This window comes from Rhea americana, unplaced genomic scaffold (assembly GCF_003343005.1).
Source record: "Rhea americana isolate MKP2758 unplaced genomic scaffold, rheAme1 scaffold_178, whole genome shotgun sequence".
In the NCBI taxonomy this organism is placed as follows: domain Eukaryota; kingdom Metazoa; phylum Chordata; class Aves; order Rheiformes; family Rheidae; genus Rhea; species Rhea americana.
The window spans coordinates 1,149,172-1,163,790 of NW_028185905.1; the positions used below are offsets into that span (position 1 = coordinate 1,149,172).

The 14,619-nt window shown below is 53.0% G+C and overlaps 1 protein-coding gene across 1 annotated transcript in view; it reads left to right on the forward strand.

The window, feature by feature from the left end:
• FRMD5 (FERM domain containing 5) overlaps nucleotides 1–14,619 on the forward strand; it is a 34,331-nt gene that overhangs the window by 2,585 nt on the left and 17,127 nt on the right. Inside the window, exons 2-5 of the mRNA XM_085301581.1 lie at nucleotides 204–308; nucleotides 4,747–4,789; nucleotides 5,356–5,434; nucleotides 12,280–12,377. Coding sequence (XP_085157707.1) covers nucleotides 204–308; nucleotides 4,747–4,789; nucleotides 5,356–5,434; nucleotides 12,280–12,377 — 325 coding nt within the window. The remainder of the gene's footprint in view (nucleotides 1–203; nucleotides 309–4,746; nucleotides 4,790–5,355; nucleotides 5,435–12,279; nucleotides 12,378–14,619) is intronic.

A 14,619-nucleotide genomic window follows, 5' to 3' on the forward strand; every position in this document is an offset into this window, starting at 1 on the left:
GCTGCTGCTGCTGCGGCGGCTGCTGCGGCTGCAACTGCTGCTGCGGCTGCTGCTGTGGCTGTGGCTGCTGCTGCGGCTGTGGCTGCGGCTGCTGCTGCGGCTGCTGCTGCGGCTGCGGCTGCTGGGCGCCGCGGTGCTCCCCGCTCCGCTCTGCGGGCCGCGTGCTCCTGTCGGTTCCTGAACGCGGTGTCTTTCTCTCGCAGAGAGATGCCAAGGGTCAGTACCTGTTCGACCTTCTCTGCCACCACCTAAACCTCCTGGAGAAGGATTACTTCGGGATTCGGTTCGTGGACCCTGACAAGCAAAGGGTAAGTGTGCGGGGCGGCACGCGTGCGGCGTGGGGCTGGAGGGTGAAACCCCGCTCTGCCGGGGGTGCGTGTTTTGGTTTCTTAGCAATTAAATGTCGTCAGAGTTGTTCTTGCCAAACTAGCGTGTGCAGCCAACGGGTAGATGAGCGGCTCACGCAGAATTCGGTCCAGTTACGGCGAGGGACGGACCGGCCGGGGCAGGTCTCTGTGCCCYGTGCCGGAGTGGCCGTGCCCGCCTGGAGAGCAGCAGGTCACCTCTGCTCTCCGGGGAGACCCCAGCCCCGTCCTGCGCCGCTCCCGGCAAGGTGTGGGACGTKCCTGGCGTCCCAGCGGCCGCGCGGCTCCGGGACGGGCCCAGGCTGCACCCGGCTCCGCGTCAGCGGCGCTGCTGCCCCGGCTGCCGAGCCGTGTCGCGGGGGGGAGGCGCGAGCCGGGGGGACCGCGCGGTCCCTGCGCGAGGTGGTGAAAGCGTCTTGCGTTTGCAAAGGGAGAAGGTCTGGCACTAGAGAAGGGAGAACAGTGAAATCTCCTGACGCTGGTTTTGCAGGATTATTTCTAGAGCAGGGCCGCGTTTCAGCACGGAGGTTGGGCCGTGCCACCATGCTGCCTKGGCTCCAGCAGCGTTAATTAACACTTGCGTGTGCTGCCTTCGACAGCGAGCAGTGAACAGGACGTTATAGTACACGGCACTGAAAGCTGCTGTGATGAAAACTGGCCCGATCTTGCAGTGCCGTCTCCCAACGTTGATCCGTCCCCGTACGCAAAGCCCCATTTGAGCTCGTGAGAAAGTGCACGAGGTCTGTGGAGGAGGGTGTAGCTGACCCTGCTGCAGGGGCAGAGGTGATGAGCCCGTCCTGCGGGCCAGAGAACAGCTCTGGCTGGCTGAATTTACCTGCAGTAGATACGAGTGAGTTCTGCCACTTCTTCAAGGTTAACTTTCCACTTTAATCTTCCAAAATTCACCCAGAACGCAAACTCTAGACAAACATATGTTAAACCATTCTTTGCCATTAGAGTGCCTGAAATTTGTGGATTRAAAGCATTCCAGCAGTACAGACACAACTATTAATACCAGTCTTGTGTTGAATTTCTGCTGGCCAATGTAAGGCACCACAGCAGCAGGTTCTGCTCCTCAAGGCGCCTTCCGGCGTGTCTGATGAGACGCAGCTGCTGCAGAGCAAAGGGCCCCGTGCCGGGTGGCTGCTGGCGGGGCCGGAAGGGTGCTGCTCTCCTCCTCCTGCGCCTCTGGAGCCACACGCCGACTCCCGCGCGGCTTTTCTTGCTCTTAGCGGTGGCCTTTCCCCCTCCTGGGTCCCACACTGCTGAACTGCTGACGGCCGGCAGCTGGGCAGTCCTCCTGCCTTTGGTGGGCYCTCCCGGCCAGCAGGCTCCCAGCGCTGCCCGTGCTCTCCGACCTGTGTTTTCTGTGCTCTCTCCCCTTCTGTCTTCTTTCTCCAGTCTTTCCAGAATTGCCGGCTTGAATTTGTTGTCGACACTGATGAATAACCTCATTTGAGGGGGCTGCTGAATTTGTAATAGACTGTAAAGTAGTGGCTCTTAAATGCTGGAGAGCAGCGTTTTTCTTGCGGTGATTCTGACTGATCGTTAACTGCCACTCCACTTCTGTTGACTCTTTGTTTTCATGCTTTCTGGTGAATAGCCTCTTTAAATATATGTACAAATAAAACACTGTACATAATGCATTATTATGCATTGTCTCTCTGGGCATGGTCACTGAAGAGAGAGCGCTGTGCTGAAATCTGCATTCACCAGGAGCTGCACAGCGATCATGAAAATCTCTCAGCACAGTTGCTGCATGGAGTAGGTGAGGCTTGTTTTTTTTCTCAGAGCATCTTTTCTTGATGGAAGCAAATGGCTAGATGGCGAACACAAGGTCCGTGTTTTGACTGGTCTGAAACGCTACGTCATTTGGCGCAAGGGGGGGACATTTGGCTCTGCCAAGTGTAGAGCTGTCAGAAAGTCAAGGCTAGGATCCTGCCCGGTGCTCTGGTACGTTSTAGGTGTAAAGCCCCCAGACCAGCGGGCAGCGGCTGCCTCCAGCAGACGCGTGAAAGCCGCCCGAGGAAAGGAAGCGAGGCGCCGCGGAGGCCGAGTCCTTTCATCGGTGCTCTTCTTGSCCTGTAAATAAGCTGATTCGGTTCAGGCCGTGGGAGTTACGCGAGGGCCCTCGCTGGGGCTTGGAGCAGCACCGCGGGACACGCTCGTTCTGCGCTGGCGCTGGGGAGATCCCTCTGCCGTGAGAACCAGCCCTGTCCCGGCTGCTCGTGGGGCGTTTTCCTGTCAAAGAGCTGACCGCGCTTTAAGTTTTCTTAGTTAAAAGTGCTACGTTTAAGCCAGTGATGAATGAAGCTGTCTCTTCAGTCCATTATTTCTGGTGCACAACTAAATATTTCCTATTCGGAAATGACGTGCCTTTGCTCTGCCGCCTGCCGGACCTGGCGCGTGGAGGGCGGGAGGGACTGCGGAAGCCACCCGGGCAGGGGGGCCGTATCCCGCCCGGCCCCGGTGGGCTGGGGCAGTGGAGGAGGAGCGCTCCCGCGATGCAGGAAACGCGGCCCCAGCCTGCGGCGCGCTCCGGGCGCAACCAGGGCTTGTGCCGGAACGGCGTGCGATGGCTCCTGAAAACGCGTTGTTTTKTAACCGCGGCCATGCGCTGTCCTAGGACTGCTGCAAGCGAGAGGTGTCTRGAGAGCACAGGGCTGTGGACAGGAGAGAGGTTTGAGAAGTGAAGAAAAAGAGAAAAAAATCCTTCCTCCTTATCAGTTATTTCCCTGGCGGTTCTGTTTTGCCTCTGTCAGAGATCCCTCGTGCTGGGACCAAAACTCTTCCAGTTCAGCCCAAAAGGCAGCGCTGCTTCTTCACAACGCAGCAGGGGTGTGGAGGGACCGTGGTCCCCAACCTGCGGTTCCTGGACGTGGGCGGGTGTTCTGGGCAGGAGCCCTCCCCTCTTCCTGGCACCCCTTGCCTGAGCGTTGGGGACCCGCTGCTGCCCGGCGGGGCACAACCTCGCCTTCTCTTTGGCCTGACACCACATGTCAGTTCCTGCAAAACTTCCCTCCAGTTACTTTGATTTCAGACTTTCCAGTAAACCCTGTGACAAAGGAATTCTGCCTCTACGCTGTTCCTCATCTTCCAGATCCCGGGGGTGAGACATGAGAGASGAGCCGCCAAGTAACGGGCCACCTTTGTGCTAACTGGCCTTTACCTTAGTTGTAGTCAGTCGTTTTGCTTTGGTATTTTTGGGTTACCTCTTTCCAACTTGCAGGCATGTGAAGGCACTTACTGGTTGAAGAAGTACTTTTATTTTCGTAAATGTGTCTTCTCAAATGCTGTCAAATCAAAGTAGCAACGACTGCAAAGACTTTGCTGCAGGCAGAACTTAATGGTTTCTTTTTGAAGGCATAGAAGTATAATTTCAGAAATACAGGCTCAGACTTAACCTTCCTCATGTCGTGTTATGATTACAGAGTCTGGTTTTTGTTGAGGTTAGGTTGGGCGATTTCAATCCCTTGTTCCAGACTGTTGCGTGGCAAACACCATTCCCTGCCGAATCATGCTAATTGCACGCTCCAGTCTGTGCGGCCCTTCGGTGACACAAGACAAGAGCAAATCCCTGAGAACAGCACTCGTCTGAGAGACTGCYGCTTGGATGTCAGCAAGAAATTGGGCAAACCCCCGGGGTAGCTCCGTATTCTCCAGGGCGATTAGCAAGTGGAGAGTTTGCTTTATGCTTTTTTTGCATACAAGGTCTGCACGGTTTTGATTTACGCTTTGAAAATTGTGTATTGAAGTGGCCAGGTCATGCACTCTTTCATGTACACCATGGAAAACGTACRTGCCAGGATGTGACACCAGTCAAAGATGATTTCAACACGTGGGGATTAGACCCCTTGGCAAAAATACTTTATCTTCTCACTGTGATTTCTTATTCAGCTTGCTGCTATGCAGAGGTATTCAGACAGGCTAATGGATGGCAGGAGGGTGCTCAGGCTGAAGAAGATGCTTTTGGTGTGTAACTTGTCCAATTTGTCGTCACTAATAGAAAACTACACTTGACCTTGGGACGTTGAGTCTTGTTGAGCAAGGGAAAATTCCTCCCGGAGAGCGGCTGCTTCGCACGGAGCTCCGCCGGCAGARGCAGCCTCTGCCTGGGGCTGACGAAGGAGCTCTGGTTCGGCATCACGCCAGCCCCAGCGGGGCCGCGGGGGGGACCCAGCGCTCGCCGGGGCGCCCGGGGCCTTGGGCACCCGGGACAGCGGTTGTGCAGACTTCTGTACGGCTCAGGGATCCTTCCATAAAATACACTCTTATTTTAAGCAGGATATTTTGTTTCTTTAATTCTGCCCTGAAGAGGCAACGTTATTAATTAAAAATGTTGGTTGGTGAGTTATTTTAATTCCCTTCTTTTTTGTTTCAGCATTGGTTGGAATTTACAAAGTCAGTGGTGAAGCAGATGAGGGGTAAGTATGGCTTTCGGTGTGTATCAAAACATCCCCTGCGGAGATGATGCATGGTCCCTTAATTTTACACGTATTTCCATTTTCTCCACTCGTTCGGCTCTGGAGCGAATCCCCTGCACATCATTTAGAAAATGGGCCTTTTTGATTATCTGTAAAGCTCTTCTGTCTGGTCGAAAGYGAAATAGCTCTCCGTAGGTCACACAATAATCACAGCTGTAAATACTCCATTCTGCATATGGGAAACCCGCAGAAACCCTGCAGGCTGCCTGCATGACACCAGTAAGCGAATGACCTGACTGAGCAAAACGAGGCTTTGCAAGCACAGAGATGCGTTTAGCAGCCCGGGCGCTTTCGAGGGGGCCCGGGGAGCGTCTGTTCTGGGGCGCGCGACGTGCCCGGGCTCTCCTCCCGCGGGCGCCGGCGCGGGGTGCCCGCGGGGTCTGCGGGGCCCGTCCCCGCCGGCAGCCCGCCCGGGGCAGGACGCTGCCTCTTCTTCCGGCTCGCGTGGGGGATTGCTGGAGGACARAACCTCCGGTGTGACCGTGGCATCGCTGTTTTCCCTGCAGCCCAGCCGCCGTTCACCATGTGCTTTCGCGTGAAGTTTTATCCCACGGACCCTGCTGCTCTGAAGGAGGAAATAACCAGGTAAGAAAGAGCGCTGGCCCGTAGCTGAACTGGCCAGCCACGAAACCGGCCGCCTGCCAAGGGCGCCGAGTTCCCGACGGGTCTGGCGAGGGGTAGGGGTGCTTGCAGGACCAGACCCTGCAGTTTTATTTTATATTCGAGTTAGCGCAGCAGCCGTGTAATGTTAGGTATTTCTGAACAAGCTTGTATATGTCTGAACTGTCACAACTGGGAAAGAGTGTRAAATACTCCACGTGTGTGTTAGTAGCTTCCAGAGCCGGTGTGCCTGGTTTGGATYGTTAGGTCTTGATTTGTTTCCCCGACTCGATCTTCCGCCGCAGGTGGCTCAGGCGACCAAGTTTCCAGAGCGGAGCGGCGTGTTTCCTAGTAAGGTCCAGGCCATCGCGGCTTCGTAGCTCCCTGCCGAGGCAGGCCGAGTCCCGCTCTGCACCGCGCGTGTTGCCGGTCCCTGTAGCTTCGCAAAGCCTCTGCCTCCCCGCTCGGAAACGCCAGTCTTGGGCAGTGCCGGAGGGCGGTGTTACCGCTTTGGGTCCAGGCAGGAGCAGCGATTCACCTGAGAGCCCGGGTTGACTTCCAGTATTCTTTCCACGTCCTAAAGAAAGACGTTATTAACACAGCCGCTTGAATACATCCACAGCTCAGGCTGGTACTGCGTGTGCTAAGCTGTTTTCAAGGGTCTGAGTGTCTCTAGTTTCCTTGAAGTCCCCTGGAAGTGATTAGTTACATCCCTTTCTAAGCGTTTGAGGAAATGGATGATAAACTGTGATTCAAAAACKTGACGCTGCCTCCATCGGGTTTCTATCTTTAGGGGCTCTTCACGCTGCTTTTCCGTCCGGAAGGAAGGGCGGGTAAGCGTGGTGTGAAGAGCACTGGGTGAAAACTCGCGGAAGTCTTGGGCAACAAAATASGATTGTGAATTTCAGCACCAAAACAGCACAAGCTTTCCCCAGCCTGCGCGGAGCTTCGGCTCTCCTGCCTGGGAAAGCTGGGTGAACAATTTTGCTAAAAATTTCTGAATTTCTCTCTGCGATCTTTTTGCCATTATTACTGCCTTTGCAAGGTCTGGGGTTTGTTAGATAGAAGAGTAATAAAACATCGGTGTGGCAAAATGCAGGGAAACAAAGGTTTCAATTCTGTTCTTTCTGCCGGTTGAGTCAGACGCGGCTTGTGCCCCTTCCGGGGGGGTCGCAGAGTTGCTGCGGGTGCCGGTGTCTGTCAGTGCTGCTCGTACGAGACCTGCGAGGAGAAGCCCCGGGGCACTCGTGTCCTCCGGGTCCCCCGGATCCCCCCAGGTCCCGGCCTTCGCTGGGCACTTTGCAGCGAAAACGTCAAGGGTATCGCCACGGCGGGGGGGCGTCCTGCCGTCGCCTGCGTGCCGGGGACAGGGGCGGTCGTTTATTTGCAAGGCAGGACGCCTGGCGCTGCTCGCGGCTCGGGCGCTCCGGGCCCCCTGTCCCGGAGCCCCCCGCCGTACAGCCTCCCTTCAGCAGCCGTAACGCGGGTTCTCCTTCCGCAGATCAGTCGGCGCAGGCCCGACGGTTTCCAGGTTCTCTTCTAGCCGGGCAGCCCGGCCGCGAGGGTTTGCAGCCGTCCGGAGGCAGACCCGCTCCGCCCGGCCCTGCTGACTCCGGACGAGTTGTGCCAGCGTCCGCGCGGCTCCTGAGCGCTGAAACCTGCTGGCGCCRGGGCTGTGACTCCGCTCCTAAAGCGGCGGCACTGCCTGTCGCCTGCTGATCAGGCAGCGGCAGCTTCGCTCCCGAATTGCCAGGCGTGACAGGTCTCGGGAGGGCAGGTTCCATTAAATGCTGAAATAAAATTTGTTATCGCTGTTGGAAGGTGAGCGTGGGGGATTTTGACGGGAAGGATAAGGACCAAGCACGAAAGGCAGTGCGTGAGCAAGGCGTAGCGACAGGGTGCAGACCGTGCCTGGATCTTTAGCCCTGGGGCCCTCCACGTGCAGCGGGAGCGTCCAGCTCCCCAGGACCGGGAGAGCTCGGAGGGCTGAAGTGACATCTGACACCACGTATGCATTTTTTCCCAAATTCTGCTACAGAAAGGAAAAGGGAGCTTGCCTGTTCGTCATGCTGCTGGTGTGTTAGACACCACGAAGGCTCGCTGTCTGCGGGGATGTTGTGGAGGGACGCCGAACCCGGCTGCCCGTGGCTGGGTCTTGGCGAGGGCTGGGGCAGCGGGAAGCGCTCTCGTGGGCTGCACCAKCCCGTGAGCCCTGCCGAGGCGGTGCTCAGTTGTGGGTCGTTGCCTCTGCAGTCACCTTTTAAAGCAAAGCTGGAAGTGAATTCTTAAACTGGCCTTGGATATTTTCCAAATTTTCTTCAGAACTGGAGCTTCCTTTCCGAATGGTGGAGGCACCTTAACTGCTCTGCCATCGTCTGGATTCTCACCTAGATCAAGGGAGTTTTAAGTGGCTCTATAACACTGAAAATGCAGATGGCCAGAGGGATCAGCCCAGATGATCATATCGCCTTATATCATGTCTCTGTCCGTGGCCCAGGATATAATTAGGAAAGAAGAAACAAGAATACAATGATGCTTTCCAGTGTGCTTTGCCAGTCTCTGGTGGGCTGTGGCCAACGGTTTCCTGAGCCAGAGAGGGTTTCTTGATGAATGCACATTTTGGACGTACCCAGCATTTGTGGCACCGACTCCACAGTGTAACTCAGCACCGTCTCCTGGGCTTGCTTCTGCACTCTGGGAGATTTGCATTTGAAGGCACCTTCCTTGAACCATGCAGGAGCTTCTGGCTTAGGGCAGCACCTGGCTGAACTGGGAACCTTTTGCCATCCGTGAGCTCTGCGCTGTAAACTTGGGGCATCCAACGTGTCTGTGAGGCGGTAGCTGCTCACAGTGTTGTAGGGGGGACCACGAAGTGCAAGGGTGAAGAAGGCTTTGGCAGCCTCATTGAAAAGCTTTTGCAGCRTCTGTTGCTTAGCTCTGTTAGGCTAAGTTTCGCCATGGTAATAATTTTAAGACTATTTGGCTGCTTTTTGCTGGCCRTGATGCCTAGTGTGCATATCCCATCTGCTGACGTGCCAGGGTCGAGGTGGCAGGCCGGGCAGGAAGCAAAGGATGTCCTTAATCAGCAAAGGCTTCAAAACAGACCTTGCCTGATTATTTACGCCTTAGAAGCTCCATTTGCTCGCTCCTGGAGTGTGGCCATTTGTAGACCTCTAAGAAACTTATCAAATCAGTTCAAAGGATCCAAAACTATTTGGGGGTAAAGAATTGCTGGCTGCTCTCCATTTGGAGCTGGATCACCATGGCCCAGGGGCTGGGTGATTCTCATAACAAGCTGTCTAGGAGTCAAGTATTTCACTCTCCTCTCTGTTTTTATTAATTTACAGGTTTATTTAGTTAAAATCAAGGCTAGTAAGATGATCCAGAAAAACCACATATGAAGGAATKAAAATGGATATGTTTTTTTTCCCTGATTATGCCCTGGATCTAGTTTTCCTATGTTAAAGGACACAAACCTCCTGAGGTCATATCTTTRAAAAATAGACATGTAAGTAGTGCAGGTAATGCAGATGAGCAGGTCTTTGTAAACAAACCAGTTTGGGTGCATATTAGGATGTGTTAAAAAACATTATTTTTTGTGTGCAGCAGCAATGCTCCCCTCTTCCTTTGCTTATACGTGCGGCATGTGCTGCGGTCAGAGGCAGTGCGTTGATGTTCCTAAGGAAGGAAGCCCTCTGTTTGTGTTTCTTCAAAAAAAGGGGGGGAAAAGCAGAAACTTTCTCTTCTAACTTCAAAGCAGACTATAAATGTCATTTTGCACTGCGGACAGTCAGCTACTGCAAATTAAAGGACCACCAACCTCATCTTCTTTTGGCCCTGAATAGCCATCAAACGGTGACAAATATCGTGTGTCATTCACTCAGACTTGATTAGATTCAATGGCCTGAAGATGTGTAGCTCTAAATCTCTCTTAAACATCCAGGCCCCACAAAGCTGGCGTGTTATTTTTCCAGTGGCATTTGAAGAATCACAGAACGCATGCTCTGTGTGTCATTAAATATTCTAAATGAATAGTTAAGGTCCTTGCTAAGCACATCAAGGATTAAGTAGGCTTATTGGAAGAGCTAAATATATTCCAGGATTTTAGTCTTTGGATTTTCAATCTATTTTTGCAGGCAGCAAATGAGGAAGAATCTTTGGGATTTTGCTGTTTTGTACAGTGTATTTATAATATATCTAGGCTCAGTTTTTTACTTTAGTTTTGCATTAATACGCTCTCTATGTTTTTGTTGGACAAATGAGTTAGAAAACAAAAAGTCAAGCATGGTGAGATGTGTCAAAAAACCAGTTTTCTGGAGTTTGCTTTCCTTATGATGATTAGTACAGAACTAATGAGAGCTTCAGTTGTGCTTCACAGGAAGAACAACAACAACAAAACCCCAAACCTTGGCTGTTGTTTGGAAGTCTGAGAAAGTAGTACAGGGCCAGCCCGTGCCTAGTCTGACTGCCAGGCCTGCAGCAGGGGCACSTTAGGAGGAAAGCAAACGTTCATAGAGTATTTCTGTGCTATCAGGGCATGCCCTGTAATCAGCTTTCTTGGATGTGATTGATCTGGGTTTTTTTGTACAGACACCTTCTGGGAGACTCACAAAAGTGTCCTGGGATAGATTTCACASGGATACATCTTCTTGTTTTTCTTAAAGACTTCCTTTAGTTTGCAGATTTTATGTTAACTCCTAGGATGCGCATCACTATGCAGTCATTAGGCCTTAATTTAAATGTGAAATGGCCAAAGACATCTCCTCTGAATAACGACAGCTATTGTAGGCATTAAACTATGCATACAATATGTTAATGATATTTCTTTTCTTTAATCAGAGATTAACAAACATCTGCAGTTGTCAAGTACAATAAGGAAAATTGAAATGTAGTTCACAGGTTTATACTTGTGGAGAATGGAAACTTGACCAAAGGCAGGTGCAAAAACAGCAGTGCAAGAGGCAGCATCACTTTGCATTGAGTCCAGGGCCAGGTGGACTCTACATTATTACCAAGATAAAATAGTTTTACGTCTGCATGAGAGTTTTGCCTTGTGTGGGCATGTAAATCTGTTATTCCTTCTGCCAGTGGTCCAAGGAGGTCTGCTCTGCGGAGGCAGTCCAACAAAACTTGGTTTCAAGGAAAGAAAAGCCATGGCTAGGCTCCTGCCTGGGTGCTCATCAGCAGAGTGAATTCGCTTTGCTAGGGCTGCAGGTCCCCCTGCAGCGGGGAAATGGAAGAACACGAAGGGAAGGAAGGACAGGGAAAGGAGGAGGGAGTAGCTCCGAGCCCGGGCAAGTCAAGCTCTTGCTGAATTCTGCCTGAAGAGGAGCAGAGCGGCAGGGGGAATTCCRGAGCTGTGGCTCTGGCAGTTCTCAAGCTCGTAAATATTTTGCACCGTTTTCCGYCGTGAACACTCAAAGGGTGGCCTCGTCGCACAGCCCAGGCTCTGTCCTGGAAAAGTCCCCTCTCAAGATGGATATTTTCAAGGTATAAGCAACCTACAACACATCCAAAAATTGCTTGGCAAACTGCAGAGGTCTAAGCCCAGCAAGGTTTTTGAATCTTTTTCTGGCTGGTGCCTTTTATTGGTAAATATTTTATCTGTGTATGTGTTGGGGGGGGTTCCTCATCACTATTTTAAGGGGAAAAAATGCATAATGAAAAGAGGCTTGAGGTGTTGGATGCTTGGAAGGGGAGAGAAGGACTTTGTGCACTGTGGGTTGCCTGCGGTGGGGCTCTGCGGACGCTGTGCCGCGTTGAGCCGGGTGGCAGTCGTGACCCGGGAGGCTCCTGGGACATGGTTAGCGTTAGCACGCAGCCGGCTTCGTCCGAGCGCCTGCTCCGTCAGCCCGGCGGCTCCTCGGGGTGCTTCGCCTCTCGCTCTGTGTCTTTGAAAATAATCTCTCTGCAGCAAAGGTGTTTTACTGAACCAGGTTGTTAGCAGTTTTTGCTGGCAGAGCTGTTTCCCCCCGGTCAAGTGCTGGATGCACGCTTGTGTAACCACAGCCTGGTCTGCAGCAGCAAGATTTTATTGTCTATGATTCGGTCGAACATGAGCACGTCCCTCGTTTTTCCTTCTCCTAGAGCACTGGGCGGCAGCAGCAGCGGTGCCCTGTGCCGTCCGCCCGGCGCTGGGTCGGCCGTCGGCGCCGCGCCGGGCGAGACCCGGGTGCGGTGCGGGCACAGCGGCTCCGCCGCCGCGGCTGGAGCTCGGGCTGAGCATCCCCTTCCCTCTTGTGCCACGAGACGGGCCGAGCAGTCCTTAATGGCTGGATTTATCTTTAATATATTTTATCTGTGAAAATTAGTGGGTTTTGTCATCATGAAAATGGTCTTGAGAAATCAAGCGTGACTGAGATATTGCGGAGAGCAAGTCTGAGCATTTAAACATATCCCTGAGCACTCCARTTTCCATTTTGCTGCTTAACTGTATGACTTACATTTTATCTAGGTTTTCCCAAATGCATTGCCACATGACTCGGCCCAGACTGTTACTTAGGTTTAAGTTTATTCAGATATATTTATTCAAATATATAATTTTTCCAGCATATTTTGTTTATCTTCTTACGGGGCTTTGGTGCATGGACATAGAGATAGGCAAGTGCAAGATGCTTCTGAAGGCAGTGAAATACCTAAATCTGAGCCCAAGAACTTAAAGGGGAGCTGCCTAGTAATTAGCACTTGTTAAGTCTGGGCAAATGTAATGTCTTGGATGGCTTGGAGAGAAATGTTAGTGCAAGTGTCTTGTGTAGATATTCCACATCTAAATTGCCTGCTTAGGTAATTTAAACTTTGCTTAATGAATGTAATATCTCTTCTGTCCTCAGGTATTTAGTCTTCCTGCAGATCAAGAGAGACCTCTACCATGGCCGTCTTCTCTGCAAGACTTCAGATGCTGCTCTGTTAGCCGCCTATATCCTTCAAGGTAATGCTTTTAGACAAGATAAATTTGCTTTTCATGCTAAGTACTGATTACATTTATTTCACTTACAACAGATCACTGCACCTGGAATAAAAATGTCATCYAGCCAAGGCAGAGCTCATGCTTCGAGATTGTACTTGCGTCGTACTGTGTTGGTCTAAAAGAGAGTTAGAGTTGATATTGTGATCTGAATTGCACCAGAAACAACCACYCTGCCATCTGGTCTCTCAGAGTTGTTCTACCTGGGTCCAGGTCAGCAGCAGCTCGGCCCCGTGGCTGATGTAGCGCGTCTCCAGGCTCTGCGCTTGTCCGGGGGCTTGCRCGCACGAGCGCAGAGCGCTCCACGAAAGCGCCGCAGCTCCCTGCAGCGGGCACTGTGCAGGTGGCTCGCGGCTTCCAGGTCGCTTGCTATAACCACGAACACCCGCGTTTGCCAGCATCCTCGCGCGGGCTCGTTTCCTGCTGCTGAGCGCTTTGGTGAGCGAGGCTGCGCGGGCGCTGGCTGAGCGCGGACCCTCGCCCGCCGGGTCTCAGCACAGCCTTCCCCAGTGCTCCCAGTTGAAGAACCGCGACGCTGGAGCCGGTGAAGCTCCGGCCGTGCCGCTCAGCCCCCGCAGGCTTCCTAGCCCACGGGCACAGGACTCCGCACTTTACTCGTACTCCTTTCTGAGGCCCTTGATATATGTAGTCATAATCCTGGGATGATTTAGGTAGATGTRCCTGAGAAATCAGAAAAGACAAATTTCAACTTTCCGGAGCATTTTTGAGTTATTTCGTAGTGCCAGCTTATTTCCCCTCTTCTAGCGCTTTAAGCAGGAGCCATAAAAATTAATGTAATCTCTACATTTCACTTAGGACCTGAGGCTGGAGGGAGTTAAATCAGAGCAAGGTCCTTTYGCTCCCAGCGGGAGAGGCTGCAGCTCCAGGGTCCCAGCAGACCGCGGAGGAGATGCGCAGCTGAGCGTGCTGCTGCGGCGCGCGGCACGGCCTCCTTCGGCTGAAAGAGCACCCTTCTTTTTCCTCGTCTCTCCTTTTTYTCCCTCCCCTTTTACACAGCTGGAGTCAAATTCAGATGTAATTACTGGCTGGGTCCCAGAGGGTGGTGGAAGGAGAGAGGAGGAGCTGCCTGTTCACCTTCAGCCTGCTTCAAGGAAAAAGCCGTTTTGGCTGTTTTTTCCCCAGCTTTGCAGGGCGCCTTGCGCTGCGCTCCGCGGGCCGAGGGTTGCGGCGGGTTTCCTGCGAGCAGGGGTCAAGCCCCGCAGGGAAGTCCCGATACGAAGTCCTGCCACCAGCCCTGCTGCCCCGGGCGCAGCGGGCACTGCGAGCGTGGACCCCGTCGCTACGGTCCTCCAGCCAGCGCTCCMTCACGGTACCTAAAAAGCCAAAGGAGCTTTCCTCAATGTCAGTTTAGAGGTTTCCAACTAAGTAATTTTTTTCCAGGCCCAGTTGCATCCACTGGGTGAGCAGAATTCGTTTGCTGCTGTGTTTCCAAGCAGGCYGGGCTAGTTTTGTGTTCTGGGTTTGGAAGAAGATGGATTGGACTGAGCGAGGTGCCTCTTGCATTTCGTTGTAGGGATTGGTGGCTACAGACAGTGTTCCCTGAGTGCCCTGGACTCCTGGAGTGACGTTATATTATAGTTATAGTATAGGAGTGACTATTATTATAGTTTTCGTCCCATTAATCACTGCTTCATTTCGCTTGGTGTTAAAGAACAGCAGAAGCTGTGCCAGTCCGGGGCAATTTCTAGATCTGTTTCCTTTCCTGCAGGCYGTCTCGTGGCTGTGCTGCAGGAGGTGGCAGGAATGCAGTTTTTATTTYGGCAATGTTCTTGTTACAGCCAGGGAAAGGTCCTGAGTTTTGCCATCGTGCAGAGCCGGTCCCTGTATTTTTCTCACCAGCAGGCGAAACACAGTCGAGCAGCACTAACACTGCAGAAACGCCTTCCAGTAAACGCTCTCCCGCTGAACCCACGCCTCTTTAGCCGCTGGTTTTGAGCGGTTTTCTGCCGCGGAGGGGGTGTCCGGGCCGCGACGGCGCGCGCCGGGCCGGGGCGGCCGCAGCGGGCTGCGCTCGAGCTTGCTCTGGGACCGGAACAGCTCATGGGAAACATTTGGCAAATAATTCGAGGAATTCGCAAGTTTGGGACGGTGACCCTCAGCTCGCGCGTGATTCCCAAGCACGCGGTGCAACCAGTTGGGCCCAGTTAACGCCTTGGGAACGACGCGGCGCGGCGGGAAGCGCGGA